The following is a 17,410-nucleotide window of genomic DNA, read 5'->3' on the forward strand; positions in this document are numbered from 1 at the left end:
AGGGATTTGCAGGAGTGACATTCCTACTTCTGCAACAGAAAGAGTAAGGCCTTGTACACACGACCGGAAATATGTCTGCTGAAACTGGTCCGCAGACCAGTTTCAGCGGACTGATTCGACCGTGTATACAGCCTAGCAGACAGGTTTCCAGCAGACAAAAGTTTTAAAGCAGGCTTTAAAACTTGTTGGCTGGAAACCCGTCCGTCCGACATGTCCGCTGGTTAGTACACCTAACCAGCGGACAGAAATCTCCCGCATGCGTCGAATGGATTTGACGCATGCGTGGAAGTATTTTACTTCCTGGTTTGCGGACGTGGCGGCGTCAACGTCACCGCCACGTCACCGCGCTGTCTGTCCGCGGTGATTTCGGTTTGATGGTGTGTACAACCATCAGATCGAAATCTCAGAGCGGACATGTCCGATGAAAACTGTCCGCGGACCGTTTTCATCGGACATGTCCCCTCGTCTGTACGGGGCCTAAGACTACATAGCAGGATAAGTCAGGAGTTACATAAAAGAAGATCTTACAGAATAAGCCTAAAAAAAATAAAAATGTAGAAGTTTGGGGTGCCATCCCAAGAGAATGTACCTAAAATCTTTAAAAAAAGAAAAAAAAAAAGAAAAGAAAAAGATAAACAAGAGTATAAACCTAAAACAAAATACAATACACATAATGTACAGTATATAAATTAGAGCTTCCAATAATGATTGGCTTAATGTATATAAACAGGAGGAAAGTGAGGTGCCCACTGCCCATATAAACCAATCACACTTTTTTTCCATCCTCAAACAACAGAACAAATACAGTTGCAAGCTTGTATTGTTTGTTGGTTGTTTTAGTATTGTCCTTTATTGTAAGTCAATATATAATAATGGATGAAATGAAGATTAATCTATGTAACTGAATTTACAGACCAAATTAAGTCACAGAAATAAATGTGCTGTCAGATAGACGTTGTATGAACAACCGCTCTTTTTATAGTCTTACCTCCACTTTCCTGTTACAGCAGATATGAATGGTTTGTAAAATGACAGTGCAGTCAAACAGGCACCAGAGTTAGACCCAGAACTCTCAGTAATTATAACAGACCTGATGAGACGCACCCCTTCTCTTCCTCTGTTATATATGTCTGTGGACACTTGTGATGAGGGGTGTGGCTATTACTCAGCTCTACTAGCACACAGCACTGCAATGTGAGGGCTAAAAGTAGCCTTTTGGTGAAAGGATAAAGTTTTCAAAGAATTTTCCTGGTGAACATCAATCACAAATTATAACATGCATGGTTACAGGACTATAAAACAATAAAAAAAAAAAGTGCAAGCTAACTGGGCTTTAGTTCCAAACTAAAAGGAAATAGAAAGATTTTTGAATTAACCTATCAGTAAATCCTGAGTACAACGCAGGATCTTTAGGCTGGATTCACACCTATGCAGTTTTAGTGCTTTTTGCATTTTGCAGATTTGCACTACAGAACGTGTTCCATAGGAAACCATGTTAAATGGACTGCAGTGCAAAGCTGCTGACGTACTTCGCTGCGGTCCGGTCTCCCGGAAGTGGGGAAGGGGACCAATCAAAAACAGGTCCCCGTTCCCCCCTGAAAGATAAATGGAAGTTCCACTTTTGGGTGGAACTCAGCTTTAAGCACCTTGCACCAAAAAGACAACATTTAGGTGCTGTTGAGGTCAAGAAGTAAAGTCCTACTAGAACACTGAGTGCAGGCAGGGACAGGGAGCTTGTACAGTAGGTGAAGCCGATTTTGTGTCAATCTCGCTCTCTTTCTCAGCGAGATTGAGCACCTACGAGCCCCATCGCGGGAGCCAGCGCCGAGCTGGCTTGCCGCGATGGAGACAGAGCCGTCATAGAAGCGACGGGAGATCCGACTTGGATTCCCGCCAATTCTACACGTGTGCGGCGTTTGTTATGAATCCTGAGGGGGAAGTCCCCGCCGGATTTTAAATAAAAATCCGGCATGGGTCCCCCCCTCAGGAGCATACCGGGCCCTTAGGTCTGTTATGGGTTGTAAGGAGAGCCCCCCTACGCCGAAAAAAACGGCGTAGGGGGTCCCCCTACAATCCATACCAGACCCGTATCCAAAGCACGCTACCCGGCCAGCCAGGAAGGGAGTGGGGACGAGCGAGCGCCCCCCCCCTCCTGAGCCGTACCAGGCTGCATGCCCTCAACATGGGGGGGTTGGGTGCTCTGGGGCAGGGGGGCGCACTGCGGCCCCCCACCTCAGAGCACCCTGTCCCCATGTTGATGAGGACAGGGCCCCTTCCCGACAACCCTGGCCGTTGGTTGTCGGGGTATGCGGGCGGGAGGCTTATCGGAATCTGGGAGCCCCCTTTAATAAGGGGGCCCCCAGATACCGGCCCCCCACCCTAAGTGAATGAGTATGGGGTACATCGTACCCCTACCCATTCACCTGCAAGAAAAGTGGTAAAAACACAAATAAACCACACAGTGTATTAAAATATTTTATTTTTCTGCTCCGGAGGCCGCCCCCTGTCTTCTTTATTAGCTCTTTTACCAGGGGGGGCTTCTTCTTTGACGTCTTCGGGTGGGTGGGGGCCGCCGTCTGGTTCTCTTCCACCGCCGGGGGGGGGGGGGCTTTTAAAAAAGCCATCCCCCCCCGGCGGGTTTCCTCCGGCGTCTTCGGCGGGGCTCTTCTTCTTCCGCTATCCCGACGGGTCTTCTCAACTCTCCGGGGTTCTCCTTCTGTCTTCGCCGCTCTCCGTTGTTGACTCGTCGCACCCCGGTTCTTCGTCTCGCAGTCCGGTCCCTTCTTCCGTGCTGTACGTCTTCTTCTGTGCTGTGAGTTCTTCTTCCGCGCTGTGACGTCATGTTCTTCACTTCTCTTCTTCTCCCCATGTTGACTCGCCGGTCCTCCTCGCTGAAATGACGGATGCGCGCCTTGCATCGGACCTATATAGGCCTCGCAGTCCCATCATGCTCTGTACCTACCCATGTGATACCTACCCACGTGGGTAGGTATCACATGGGTAGGTACCAGAGCATGATGGGATTGTGAGGCCTATATAGGTCCGATGCAAGGCGCGCATCCGTCATTTCAGCGAGGAGGACCGGCGAGTCAACATGGGGAGAAGAAGAGAAGTGAAGAACATGACGTCACAGCGCGGAAGAAGAACTCACAGCACAGAAGAAGACGTACAGCACGGAAGAAGGGACCGGACTGCGAGACGGAGAACCGGGGTGCGACGAGTCAACAGCGGAGAGCGGCGAGACCCCCCGGATAGCGGAGAAGACCCGTCGGGATAGCGGAAGAAGAAGAGCCCCGCCGAAGACGCCGGAGTTAACCCGCCGGGGGGGTGGGGGCTTTTTTAAAAGCCACCCCCCCCGGCGGTGGAAGAGAACCAGACGGCGGCCCCCACCCACCCGAAGACGTCAAAGAAGAAGCCCCCCCTGGTAAAAGAGCTAATAAAGAAGACAGGGGGCGGCCTCCGGAGCAGAAAAATAAAATATTTTAATACACTGTGTGGTTTATTTGTGTTTTTACCACTTTTCTTGCAGGTGAATGGGTAGGGGTACGATGTACCCCATACTCATTCACTTAGGGTGGGGAGGCCGGTATCTGGGGGCCCCCTTATTAAAGGGGGCTCCCAGATTCCGATAAGCCTCCCGCCTGCATACCCACGACAACCAACGGCCAGGGTTGTCGGGAAGGGGCCCTGTCCTCATCAACATGGGGACAGGGTGCTCTGAGGTGGGGGGGCCGCAGTGCGCCCCCCTGCCCCAGAGCACCCAACCCCCCCATGTTGAGGGCATGCAGCCTGGTACGGCTCAGGAGGGGGGGGGCGCTCGCTCGTCCCCACTCCCTTCCTGGCTGGCCGGGTAGCGTGCTTTGGATACGGGTCTGGTATGGATTGTAGGGGGACCCCCTACGCCATTTTTTTCGGCGTAGGGGGGCTCTCCTTACAACCCATAACAGACCTAAGGGTCCGGTATGCTCCTGAGGGGGGGACCCATGCCGGATTTTTATTTAAAATCCGGCGGGGACTTCCCCCTCAGGATTCATAACACGCCGCACACGTGTAGAATTGGCGGGAATCCAAGTCGGATCTCCCGTCGCTTCTATGACGCGCTTGCTGGGATGTGCTGTCACTATTCCAGTGAGTGTGAGATGCCGGCGAGATCTCGGCACCCTGTCGCCGAGAATCAGCGCGACGCTGTCGTGCTAAAAGCACAATATCACAAACACCTACTGTACTAGCTCCAAGTTGCAGCAATGTCAAAGGAAAAGATCCATAAACCGCATATCATGAAGAAAATCCATGTGCACAGGGTGAGATGAATGCCAGCCTCAGCCCGGACTCCAGCCAGTCCATGCCTATAATATTCTGTCATAATGTGCTAATCTGCAGTCCATACTAGCAAATTATGACCTAAACAGCCTGATGCTTATATATTTTTTTTTTATTAAAGGTAGCTCAATACAACCCATGGCCAAGACTAAAGATCCTACACTGTATGCTTAAGTAATGGCATTATTTCTTTACTATACAAATTATTTATATTTAGTACAGCCAGTCTTGTGATTTGCACACCTCTGCCACACTGCATGGTCATACAGGTGGCACATTTATTTCCAGGTTCAGGTTCAGTAATGCAGTTTTAGGTGTCAACCTTTCTTCCCCAGCCTGCGTCATCACCACTGTCCAGTGAGCATAAAGGCGACCCAGGGACAAACCTGGCTTATTGCCTTCCCATAAAGCCAACTTTTCCCAGAAAGCAATGACGTTAATTCAGGAAGTAGCAAAAATCTTCCTGGCACAGCATGCACATCTTAAGTGTGGCTGAACAAAACGGAATCCTTTGACAAGTAAAACTGTAAACAGTCATGTAGGTCAACAGAGTATTAGGCTGATTGCTTAGAGTTTCACTTTAGTGTAAAAAATAAGAAAATATTTGAATTAAGTTTAATATGTTCCATTGGCAGATAGGGTTTCCTACTCTTAACTACTTGTCCCCCAAGGACGTCATATGACGTCCTGGAATTTGTGCGGTGATATCTGAATGATGCCTGCAGCTACAGGCATCATTCAGCCGGCGCACAAATAACGGTGTGTGTACGCGCATTGTGACAGTACTTGGCGCCAGATGCGCTATTTAAAGATGACTGATGCCCAGCTTACTTATTGTCTGGTCTACAGCATTTCCTGTGACCCCTCCTACCCGTTTGTCTTGCATACCTCTTTCAGTTCACCTTTGGCTCATTCCCGACTACCCCTGCCTTCTGCCTGCCTCTGATCCTGGCTTGTCCTGACTTCGCTCCTGCCTCTTCCTTGGTCTTCTTGCTGCCCACCTGTAGCCGATCCGGCTTGTACCTTGACTCTGCTTCTGCTACTGCACCTGATCTGTCTGCCAGTGTATGACCTGGCTTGCCTGTACCTGCTTGTGCTCTGATCTACAGAACACCTTCCCGCTGACTACTGTGTCCTGCTTCCAATCTGATCCTGCCTCCAGCCTGCCTGCTGCTCCAGCCTGCCTGATGCTCCAGCGATCATCTGCACTGCAAGTTTCTTCACAGTCTCATCGGAAGTTCAGATCAGCTCCTGCCATGTACTTGTGCCACTCTGCACTCCCGAGGAGCCTCCTGTCTGCTCCAGTCAGAGCTGTAAGAGAGGCCTCTCCCTGCATATTGGGCTCTACCATCAGATACATGACAAAAAGGCAGCAATGCACAGCAGCCAATCTTATTTTAGATACATTTAGAACATGCAAAATGTATTCTGAACGACTGATTGCTCTGTGATATACTGTGCTTGTATGGTACGCTGCCTTTCAGATTCATCTTTCACTTATGTAATAGTAAAAATAAAATTGGGTTGGCTGTTTTGTGTTACTGTACTCGGTGAGCCCGGAAGAGAAACAATATACCATGCCATATTATAGCACTTTCTTTAACATATTATATAAAAAAAGGGACTGCTTTAGATAATACAGTATTACCACAACAATTACATTTTTACTTCCCTCTTACAATGGAGTATGGAAAAGAAAAAGACAAACCTGACATCACATACTTTTAAAAGCAATAATTGCCCAAGACACACTGATAAATAAGACAACTAAGACAAATGGGACTGCCATGGGAGCGACATGACTACCTTCCTTCAATGTTGGGTCTTTTGCTACTCCACCTTTTGTTATAAACAGACAACCCTTTAAATATGGCAACAATGTTTGCCAAACCTGAATCGAAGAAATCAAGAGACAAATTTTTTTTTTTTTTATCAATTATTTAAATGTTTTTGCAGTGCCTTATGAATAATTTCCTCAACAAGTAATACTAAACACTGAAAAATAGCATTCTCATGATTAAATGTTTCAACGGTCCAATATATCTCTAAAGAGGAGTAGCAAAACTATAACAAGAGTTAATGTCCTTGCTGTCATTAATCAAAAATTTATATTTCCACTGCCTGGTTGTATTACAGTGTTTATATATGGATTCCTTTAGGCCGAGGTCAGCCTCTAAACCCTGTCTTCAGAGTCACAGGAAAAGCAATTTTAGAATACCACACAACCAACATAAGGAATTTGGATTTGTCAGTGTGATCTGCTATCAAGTCATTAGAGACCTGAAAGGAATTACATAGAGAGAGAGAAAACATTTTACTGACTCTATGCATACATACAATATGGAGAATCTAAAAAGGGCTCCATTTTGGGTAGAATGTGGCAGCAAGCAATACCTAGCAGTTATTTGCTGCTATTTGGGGGAACAGATCATCATCACTTTCTTCTGTGACGATTTTTCCACAAGCTACTGTTGTCACCAGCCTCAGTTCCATATACAGTATAATGGCAAGGGTTCACTACTAGAGGGAGCAGGGTAGAAATTACACATGACTTTCCCTACAGTCTAACTACACCTATTTAGGGTGCAACATATTTCCAAGCAACCCCCCTCCTGCCAAGCACCTCCAACTGCCAAGTTTGACCATGCAGCCACACGCCATTCATTCCTTGTAGTTCTCAATGGAATACAAGTGATAGAGGTGCACATTCATAGTCCACTGGTACTTCCTTCAGCCCAGTAACTGAAAGTCCATTCAGAGGTAAGAGCAGGGAGCTGGAGAAAGTTTGCAGGAGCCTGACATTGCCCCAGTGGTCACAGGTGTAATTGCTTTGCAGGCTCTTGTGAAAAATAAATAAATGCACATTTATTTGTTCCTGCAAGTTCTTATAGCTTTAGTTCAACCTTTACCAAAAACTGCTTATGCAGCATGTGATGGGGTTTGAATTGGAAAAATCGCTTACTCCTGTGATTGTGGAGGTGAGCAGTAATGCCTAGGCTTCACTTAGCAATGTCCCAGGAGTTTTTTAGTTAGGCTTCAGGAAGTACGTAAATAGTCTACACGCCCATAGCAAGGGTATTATTCAACTTTAGTCAAAGCTGTACAGTTTGTTTTTATGTACAGACACTCCTTACCTGCAGCAGCAGTTTTTTGGTAATGGTGAACTAACCCTTCAATTCCCCCTTTTTTCGCAAAATAACATAGGTTTAAAGATGTGTCTGCATATGGAGAGTACATTTTATCTCCTGCTGCCTGCCCTGTCCAATGCTGCTCCACTGATGAGGAATCATCCCTCCAAGTCTGTATGGAAACCAACACTTCTAGGAGTGTCAACCTCCTATGTCCTTTGAAGTGTTCAGTGGTTTCTCCCACAGATCCTTACTGTGTCAATCTGAATAGCACCAAAATGCACATGCACTGCAAAGCACAATGCGGGAAACTGATTGGCTGCCACGCACAACTGCTCTAGGTTCAGGCTGCTCCCGTTTTAGTAAATTTACCTCAATGCACAGTGGACTACAATGCACAAATGTATTTGTGCCTTCAGACACAATACATTTCAACATGCTGCTTTTCAACGCTGCTGTGTGAGTGGAACTGAAGGAAATGTCACATGTGATATTTCAATAAAGTTATAACAAAAGATTGCCTCATCGGCACGACTGCGTTCAGTAGGGCCTGCTGGTGCGAATGAGGTCTTCTTCGCGCTGTATTGTAGGAAAATCATATTAATGTGAAACGGGCACAAACCTGGGCAGTGATCAGTAGATACAGATATTATTGGCAGCTAAAGTGTATACTATATATACACAATATTTTACTTTCTCTGCTAAAGTCCAGATTTGTTGGGACCTTCCAGCTACGATTTTTGGCAGTAAGGCTGCCTAGTGTATTTAAGAAGCAACAGGAAGCCTTAAAAAGCCAGATTGGGATGGGACAAATAAAAGCGAAAACACAAAAGGGGGCATTCAGTTCTTACACACACACACACACACACCCTCCTTCTGTATTTTTATTTTGGGTGGGGGGTACCTGTTAAGACTCGGCAATCAAAGCGGAGGTTCTCCCTCCAGTAAAACCACAAGGAGGCACAGCCGGCTGCCCACAGTTACCATGCTGACACCAGGGACCAAAGACGGGTGAAGAAACTGTCTCGGGTGAAAATGGCTCTGGATCCTTGGACAGGCAAGTGTCCTTTTCATGAAAGTCAGCAGCTACAGTTTTTGCAGCTGCTGACTTGATTTTCACACATCTGACTGAAGCTCCTCTTTAAGGTGCAGCTATAATAGGATATACATGTTTTCCCCCATGTTAAAGCATGCATGTGGCATGTATAAATGTAACACTGACAAGTATTTATTAGCTCTTACAGAGGTCACAAAACTCCCTGTGACAATCTACTTTACCCTCCAGAAGTAAGGAGCCATTTTTTTGTCAATGCCACTTTCAGGTTCATCATTGACCTTCTTGACTGGGACACTGGTTGAGTAAAATCCCAATCATGTAAAGCCTGGTGCCTGTGGCAGTTCTTGGCTTTGTTTTCAAAGGTCTGACATAACCTTTCATATGACCCCCCCCCCCCCCCCCCCGTGCGCAGCCTTTCACGTTGTGACTGATCCCTGGAGGAGGGGGGGAGGAGACTGAGGAAATGCTTCCTCATGACTACAACAGGCAAGGTCACTGCAGTGGAGCTCAAGGAGAGCCTTGCAAAGTTGCTGAAAGATCCACTTAAGGTTAAAAACTATTACGGGAAAAATCAAGATTTAGATTTACATACAAATTCTTCTGCCTATATATCTGGATCCACAGATCATCTTAATGAGAGGCTTCACTACAGTTAATTTTTGCCTTTGAGCAGAGATATACTATACTTTTGCACAGGGCAAAGCCCATCCCTGTTGATATACCTCCCCTTATTTCACCACTACTCAGAACTTACGCTTCTCTCACGCCAGCTTGGTGTTCTGCAATCTTGAGTCTGCAGTCCGTTAATGAGCTGCATTCTGGGAAGTGGTACAGCTGTGTGTTTATTGGACCTCTAATTACTATGGAATCTGTACAGTAGTACAGCTCGTTATAATGTTATAATCAGGAGCGGTAAGCTGCAGACAATTGAATTACAGTGTAGCACTGTCATTAACACATTGAGAAACTTGGGCCAGTGTCAAACGTAAAAATAAATCACTTACTGAAATAGAATTTGGACAATTTTATGATAATCCTGAGTATATTTATAAAATATCTTGAAAACAATAGTTAATTGTGCTGCCAACAGCAACCTGGCCACAGTATCCAACCTGCATTGAAAAAAAAGACAGCAGCAGACTGGTTGCCATGGGCAACACACACATTCCTATCCTTCATAATAAAAAGACCCCTGCAATTCAGTTAGCTGTAAAATATCTTCCTTAAAGGGTTAGTTCACCTTTACAGAAAAAATGTCAAGTTGAACCAATACGTAACACCCTTTCCACTCCCTAGCCCCCGCTGTACCTACCTCTGGGGTTGCCAAGCTGTCAGCCACCCCCCGCAGAACTGAAAGGCCTGTTCTTCTCCTTCAGCACTTCTGGCATAATCCAGATTGATTCTGATTGGTCAGTGCCATCACTGTGAAGCAGGAGAAGGGCAGGGATTTCAAATCCTTGGACCACTGGACCAGCTGCAGGGGTGCTGACAGCTTGAGAACCCTGGAGTCAAGTAAAGTGAGGACCTGAGGAGGATGGTGTTCGTTCTCCTTTACATTTTGTCTGTATACGTGAACTAACTATTATTTCTGTCAAACATAACTACAATTGAAAAAAAAAAAATTATTCTCACATTGGCTGCAGGTGGGGGAGCTGAACCTGGAGCATACACCTGGCCATAGAAGTGGAATGGATGTTTACCCCTGTATTCATGTACAACCTAATTTCCCAAACGCAACACTTTTGCTTTTGGTAAAATACATTGTACATGCATGTGTGGTTAAATTCCAAAGCATTGTCATTTACATGCAAGCAGGGACGAACAACCATTCAATTCTATGGCTGGCTGTACTCTTCATCTGCTGCTCCTGGGCCACAGGAAAATTATGTGTTTTTTTTACACTAGGCATATTTTACGCCTATTTATGTCCCTGTGCATGTAGTCTAAGGGTCAATCCCCCCAAACTGTAATTTCAGTAATAAGCGATTGGTGGTAGGCAGAATCACAAGCTGGTTCCCTAAAGCCCCGTTAAAGTCTCTTAGCTTTTTATTTTATAGTCCTGTAAATGCTGTATGTTACGATCCATAACTGTTTTTTGATAGGACAGGTTTTAAAATACAGTGGAAATACTTCTATCTGGTCTCAAACTACAGAGCTCTGAGCTGGCAAAGCTGAGAAACAGCCTTAGTACAAGTGTTGACACACAGTCTTGTATTGCATAAAAGGGTCTCTCTGGTGCTTAAAGGACTGCACAGTCATACAGGCACCCTGCATAGCTCCTGTAACAGGAAAGTGGAGATAAGCTAAAAACATGAAGGTTGTTCGTACAATGTCTATCTGCTTACATATCTGTTTACATGCTGTAATTCTGTTGGGACTCTAGAAATGAGATGTCACTGCCATAGCTAATGGCTCTGTTCCAGTCATGAAATCGGGGGTGTTATCACCTTCACTGGGTCTATCCTACTCCTCCTGTTGCATTTTCCTTAAAAAAAAAAAAAACATTCAAATTGTAGAAGAAGAGTGGGACTTCTTTGGCGAGGCCATGGTAGGTAGCTCAGAAAACTCACCATTACTGTCTCTGTGAAATGAACAATTAGGTGGTCTAACTCTCCAACATTTGAAAACTAAAACTGAGCTGTCGTACGGACTGATCATTTAAACCTTGCTGGTGGCCTTTAAGTGTCTAATAAATGACGAAAGGCAAGACTGACCTCCAGATCACATGATCACTGTGACTGGCTGTGGCATGGGGCCCAGCCTTCCTGCTGCCGCACATATGTGTTACGTGGTCGGCAAGAGGAGGTTAATAGGTGTAACATCCAATACAGTGTATTTCCAAATAAGTAGCAACAGTTTGGATCTAGTACAGCCTTTTCTCAAGTCACAGATAGTCACAACAGCACATAATAACACACTAAAGGTAAAGTATAATATAATTTCACTGAGGCAGTAGTTCAGGTTATTAATGCATAATTTTACCCAATAGAAATTCTTTATGTGACTTTCAAATTTTAAAGGTTTCTCCGTATTTTAATTATTGTATTAATAAATATTCAGAATTGTAAATTGGCCTCTAGGTCTGTATTGCTACTCAATCTCCATCTACCTAAACAGGTGTCCAGATATCAGCCACAGTGGAAGGCATTGCTTTTAATCACTTGGCCAACTTGACTTGTATCTAAAAAAAAGCACCACTTTTACTACTTTACCACTCATGCCTTATGGCTGAAAACAAAAATGTAATAAAAAAAATAAAAAAATGTTTTTAACATTTAAAGCCCAACTCAGCTTTTATCTCCCTGCATCTTTCCCTGCACCTAACTTTAAGCAACTGACAGCATACAAACCATAATTTCAAGTGTCTCACTCGTAGTCATGCAACGAACGTGGTCTCTCTCATCTCCAATGTCATGAGGTGGGATAGTTTTCAATGCTTTCAAAACTACAAGCCCGACAGTCATGAGGACCCTGAGCTCAGAAGGTGCGTCCATGATAGCCTAGGCTTACAGGAAAGGGGTAGAATGATGCTAGGTGTCAGGTAAGTAGTGCATTTACAGTTTTGTTTTCCCCCCACATACAACAGGGCAAAAAAAAATCAGTTGTAAACACAAAGCTAAGTTGGATTTTAAAGTGTAAAGTGTTTTGGGAATTGTTTGGGGCGTATTCATTGAAAAAGCCTATTTACTCCTATGTAGTGCCCCATCTATTAAGTGTCTCAAAAATGGTCAGCAGCTCCATATGAAAAAAATTGACCTTTTCAATGCACACACAGAAGAAACAGCTGCACAGCCATGTTCCAGAATTTAGGTCCAATAAGGGCTGCTAAAGTCTGACTGACGATTGACTGGTATGGACTGATGCATCTCATCATCACACTGTTAATATAACAAAAACAAGAAAAGAGAGATAATATGCCACCAAGTTTTTACTACATTGCCTGGCAACTGTGAAGATATAAAATATCTTTGACAATTTTTTGATTAATACGGTCTCCCCTCCTTACAGGTGTGCACCTTCCAAGGTGTAAATACACACATGCAAGTTAACAGCAAAAAAAAACAGATATATAGCAATTATTTTTGCAAACACGACAATCACATTTGTCCTCATCATACAATAAAAGTCATTTGGTATTAACATGATACTGCATAAGTGCAGATTCTGTTGATGAATGAGGGCGAAAAGTGAACTTACCAATGCAGGTTCTGCCATCGGAGTGAAGAGCGTATTTCTGGTGGCAACCACACACTGGGCCGGTGTCTGTGTCATCGCAGGTGTGCTGACAGCCTCCATTTCCATAGTTACAAGTTACTACATAGGCCCAGAAAAATACATATGCAAATTTAAACGGAAATGTTCATTAAAAAACATACTACAAAATCAGCCTTGTACTTTAACTCTTCGTTTGAGCACAAGACAAACTGCTCCATTGCATTTCCAGGCAACGTGCTCCAGGTTTGCTTTGCTTAAGGATATTAAGACATTTTAAAGGGAGGAAAAGTTAGTATCTTCACATAAGGCAATAAAGTATAACAAAACGCCATCCTGGAAGATGGCGGTATTGGTAAAATAGAGATAACAGACCTCAGGCTGTAGGGTATTACTTTTGTAGAAAGGGAAAAAACACATGGTGGGAGTGTGTTTTTCAAAATTAAAAGGGTCGCCCCACTGAAAACTGATATTTCAGAGATTGGTAGATGCTGGAAAGTGTATAGATTCCAAAAATTGCTAGAAGTAGGTTTTATGGCAGAAGTGACACCAATTTCTCTTCTGCCTTTAAAAGCTCCTGCTAGCATTATTCCTCCAATTGTATACTGGGCCGAACACGTGCTGCTCAGTGTAGAATCTCAGGACAAGACCCTCCCGTGAAGAGATGACCATTGCCCACAGCCAGTTACTAGGGATAGAAGGGATGTGGAATTGCAGAAGGAGAACACATTAGGAGATACAGTGCCTTGAAAAAGTATTCATACCCCTTAGTGAATAAATATACATTTTCCTTCCACTTTACAATTATGTGTTAATTTCTGTTGGACGATTACATAAAATCCCAATAAAATACATTTATGCTTTTGGTTGTAAATTGTAACGTAAATTGTAACGTGACAAAATGTGGAAAATTTCAAGCAGTATGAATACTTTTTCAAGGCACTGTTTCCACCATTGCTGTACTGAGTTTGTGAGCCTGCACATCTGCTGTGCCCACAAACAGTGGGAGTACCCATCATCCCCTTGCTGAATTCCTGGGTATGAACACCTGTTATGATCTTTATAAATGGTTCCAACCATCCCTGTGCAGAGTTCCTGTGTCTACACACCTGCTGTATCCATTATGTTCCCACTAACCCCATGATTAATTCCTGGGTCTACACAACTGCTGTGCTCATTAAGAGGGATTCCCACTATTCCCAGGCCTGCACACTTATGGTGCCCATAATGAGGGGTTCCCACCATCCCTCTGCTGAGTACCTGGGTCTGCACACCTGCTGTGCCCATTTTAAAGAGTTCCAGCCATCCCTGTGCTGAGTTTTTGGGTCTGTACACCTGTACATCATCTCTGCTGGATTGTTAATTTGTATTATATTATACAGAATGTAACAGAAGGAGCTCGAAAACACACAGATAGATGGGAACACCCACAACTTTCAGATGGACAGGACATATGGCAGGGAGATTTTAGAAGCTAGAGGCTGACTCCCTTACCTAAACTACCTAAAATACTATTTTGATTCAATGACCCTTCAACTTCCCTTCTGAACATAAAACACACCTGGATTTGAAAATAGGATAGGAATACTTGATCTCATATATGGTTTCTGGAGTGTTTTTGTGTTTTGCAGTGTAACATTTTTTACAAGGACAAACCTTATTAAAAGTGATATTAAATCCTCATTACTTACAGACTATGCCATTTCTTTATCTTTTAATCTTTTCCTATACTCCTGATTAAAGGGGTTGTAAAGGTTTTTTTTTTTTTTCTAAATGGGTTACTTTAAGCTAGTGCATTGTTGGTTCACTTACCTTTTCGTTCCATTTCCCTTCTAAATGTTTTATTTCTTTGTCTGAATGTTTCACTTCCTGTTCCTCCTCAGTAAGGTGTTCAGTAAGCTGTTCTAAAAGACTTTCCACCGTTCAGATGATGGTGGAAAGCTTACTGAGGAGAAACAGAAAGTGAGAAATTCAAACAAAGAAAATAAACATTTAGAAGGGAAATTGAAGGAAAGTGTAAGTGAACCAACAACGCACAAGCTTAAAGGAACCTATTTAGAAAATAAAAGACGAACCTTTACAACCCCTTTAAGCTGGTTCCCCTGGGTTTCCTGTTTTAAGGTGGCTCATTTCTCTTGCAGTATCCTATTGAGGCACCCTTGCATGCAGTGACTAAAGTTGTGTCTCCTAGGTTGGCAACGCATTCCATTCCTCCTCTCCCATCAGAAGTTCAGGGAAGCAGAACTGAGATCAGGAGCCAGCAGCATTGAAAAGTTGTAAACTGCAAATGCTAGGGAAATAATTTATACAGTTTACTGAAAAATTTCCTTGTTCTCCTTTTGTAAAAAATGCAAAGGGGTTAATACTACTTTAACTTTCAGGAGATGTGTCCTTCCCTCCCTGTGCCAAATAACTGTGCCATCAGTGTTACTGCCACACTGATGAACAAACTCTGTACTGAAAACTATAAAAACAATGAACGGATAATGGGTACATTGATTCTTATTAACGGTGCACTAACTGATGTGTCAGAAGATGGTGACTGAAACTGAAGATCAGTTATTTCCTGCAGCATTATCTACAGAAAGGCATTATTACTGTTCAACCTCCTATTTGGCTTTGCTTCTGACAATTTTATTAGCACATAAGAAATGGGTGTTTATATCAAAGACAATCACTGTTAGAGCCAGCATTGATCTTGACCTGGCATATCACAAAGTGGCCGCCAGAGGTTAAAACACGCCAGTGCATTTTGCAATTTGGCTTAATATACTACTAGTATGCTTAATCCCAAAGATCACTTGATGCCCAGAAGGAACAGATACTAAGTAGTCCTTATTTGGCAGTCGTGTACAAATTAAATATATTTAATTAGATCTCCCTTCTCTATGCAAGAGAAGAACTTTGCTAAAGACAAACTCTCTTATTATTACCAATTGCAAAGCTGTTGAGATCTTTCATTATACAAATTTCTATCTATCCATCTACTAGCTAAAAGATCCCTTAAATGATACTGTCATCATAATAAGGGTGCCTAAAACCTGTACCTGTAATAGAAGAGAGTAAATAGCTCTACTACCTACACCTCAGAACACTGTGCTATTTAAGGGAAATAACCCCCCAAACGTCCAGGGCTGTTGATCTCTTTGGTGCCCTGTAGTTCTCAATGGTTCCTCCTGCTGACCTTCACATCAAACAGGACTTTAAAATAAGCCCTCACTTACTTCTATAGCTGCAAGCACTGTGGAGCAATTTATCCTTTGAGACCCAATTGGATTACCCCATGGCTTCTCTTGTGAGGATGAATTTCACCCCAGATTCTACGTCTACAGGTAAGAATTAGGGCTTATTTTAAAGCTTATTTATGGCTTTGTTAAGAACATTTAAGGTGAGTTCACAAATTAAGTCAACTAAAGCTCATCAAAGGGCAAAGATTTACAGCAGACAAACAGATACTTTGTTTAAGTTGGCACTACCTACTCATATGTGCGGGTCAGGGTACATTTATTCAACTTAATTTGTTTATCAGTGGATCCCTTTTTTTTCTGTTTAAACAAAAATATTGCCTGAGCTAATGCATGTGCTTTGATATCAAAGTCTAAGGACATCTGAGGTAAGATCAGTAATTATTACACACCCGGGGCTTAGTGCATACCTGTCATAGCAAATCTGGATCAGTATTTTAGATCTGAAGTTTAAATACAAATGCAGGCCATTAAGATGAACGGGGAGAGGTTGAAACCAGAAAAGTGGCATGCTAAGAATATCTCACTATTGTAAAACACTGTTAAGAGAAATAAAGATATTGCTACAGGTTACAAGTTTAATTTTGTTTATTACAACTATTTGGTATGGGCTTTTAAGTTAAACCAGCCTGAAATGTTAATGATTACTGCAAATCCGGTTTTAATGACATTACCTTACTGATGAAATGTACTACTTATTTAGACTTTATGTATATTGTGTTCCAAGGTGAACCCCTATCAAGTCAATTAGTAAAGAAGCTAGTAGAATCTTTAACTGTTATGTTCTATAATTATTTAAAAAGGCATTTTTTCATGTTAAAGGATAAGTTCGCCTTTTGCCAAAAAATATGAAATATAATTTTTTTGCAGGTAAAAAAATGTTCATTTTGAAAATTTTCTTGTAGAAGCCTGTAAAGCATTGTGTGGTAGTATATTGAGAACTACAAACTGACAGCTTTTAAGGCTGCTGGGACGTGTAGTTTTCCATTCACAATACACTATAAATGAGTGACGTGACTGGGCAGAGCCCTGCATTGTGACAGTTAGCAGGGGGAGACAAATCCCTGCTAGTTGTCAAAGCAGGGGGGAGCGGGGGCTTGTCCTTTCATAACATGTTACACCCTGAATATGGGTGTAACATGTTACGAAAGATGAATTCATAGTGCATACACACTAAGTAATACAAAAGTGTAACACTTATGTATTTAATACCTCGCTCAGAGATCATAGTACTCTCCTTGACAATGCATGCATCTGGTTTTCTTATCAGAAAGACCACACCATCTTTATTCTGGCATTACCAGGGTCAACACCTCATTCCAGGACTGAGATGCTGGTTCAGAAATGTGAAGGAATGTCACCAGCACACCAAGGATTTCTCAAACGTTTTGGAGCCACACACAGGGTCCCTTCATCAGGCAAGGAGGACCTGCATGGCTCCAAAACAT

At 43.3% G+C, this 17,410-nt stretch overlaps 1 protein-coding gene across 2 annotated transcripts in view; it reads right to left on the reverse strand.

Annotated features, from left to right (window-relative positions):
• The window catches only part of SCUBE1 (signal peptide, CUB domain and EGF like domain containing 1), a 345,627-nt gene that overhangs the window by 129,233 nt on the left and 198,984 nt on the right, over window positions 1-17,410 (reverse strand). For both annotated transcript variants that reach the window (XM_040345826.1, XM_040345825.1), the window contains exon 6: window positions 12,703-12,819. In XM_040345826.1, coding sequence (XP_040201760.1) covers window positions 12,703-12,819 — 117 coding nt within the window. The remainder of the gene's footprint in view (window positions 1-12,702; window positions 12,820-17,410) is intronic.

The sequence above is a fragment of the Rana temporaria genome, chromosome 3 (genome assembly GCF_905171775.1).
Source record: "Rana temporaria chromosome 3, aRanTem1.1, whole genome shotgun sequence".
Classification (NCBI taxonomy): Eukaryota; Metazoa; Chordata; class Amphibia; order Anura; family Ranidae; genus Rana; species Rana temporaria.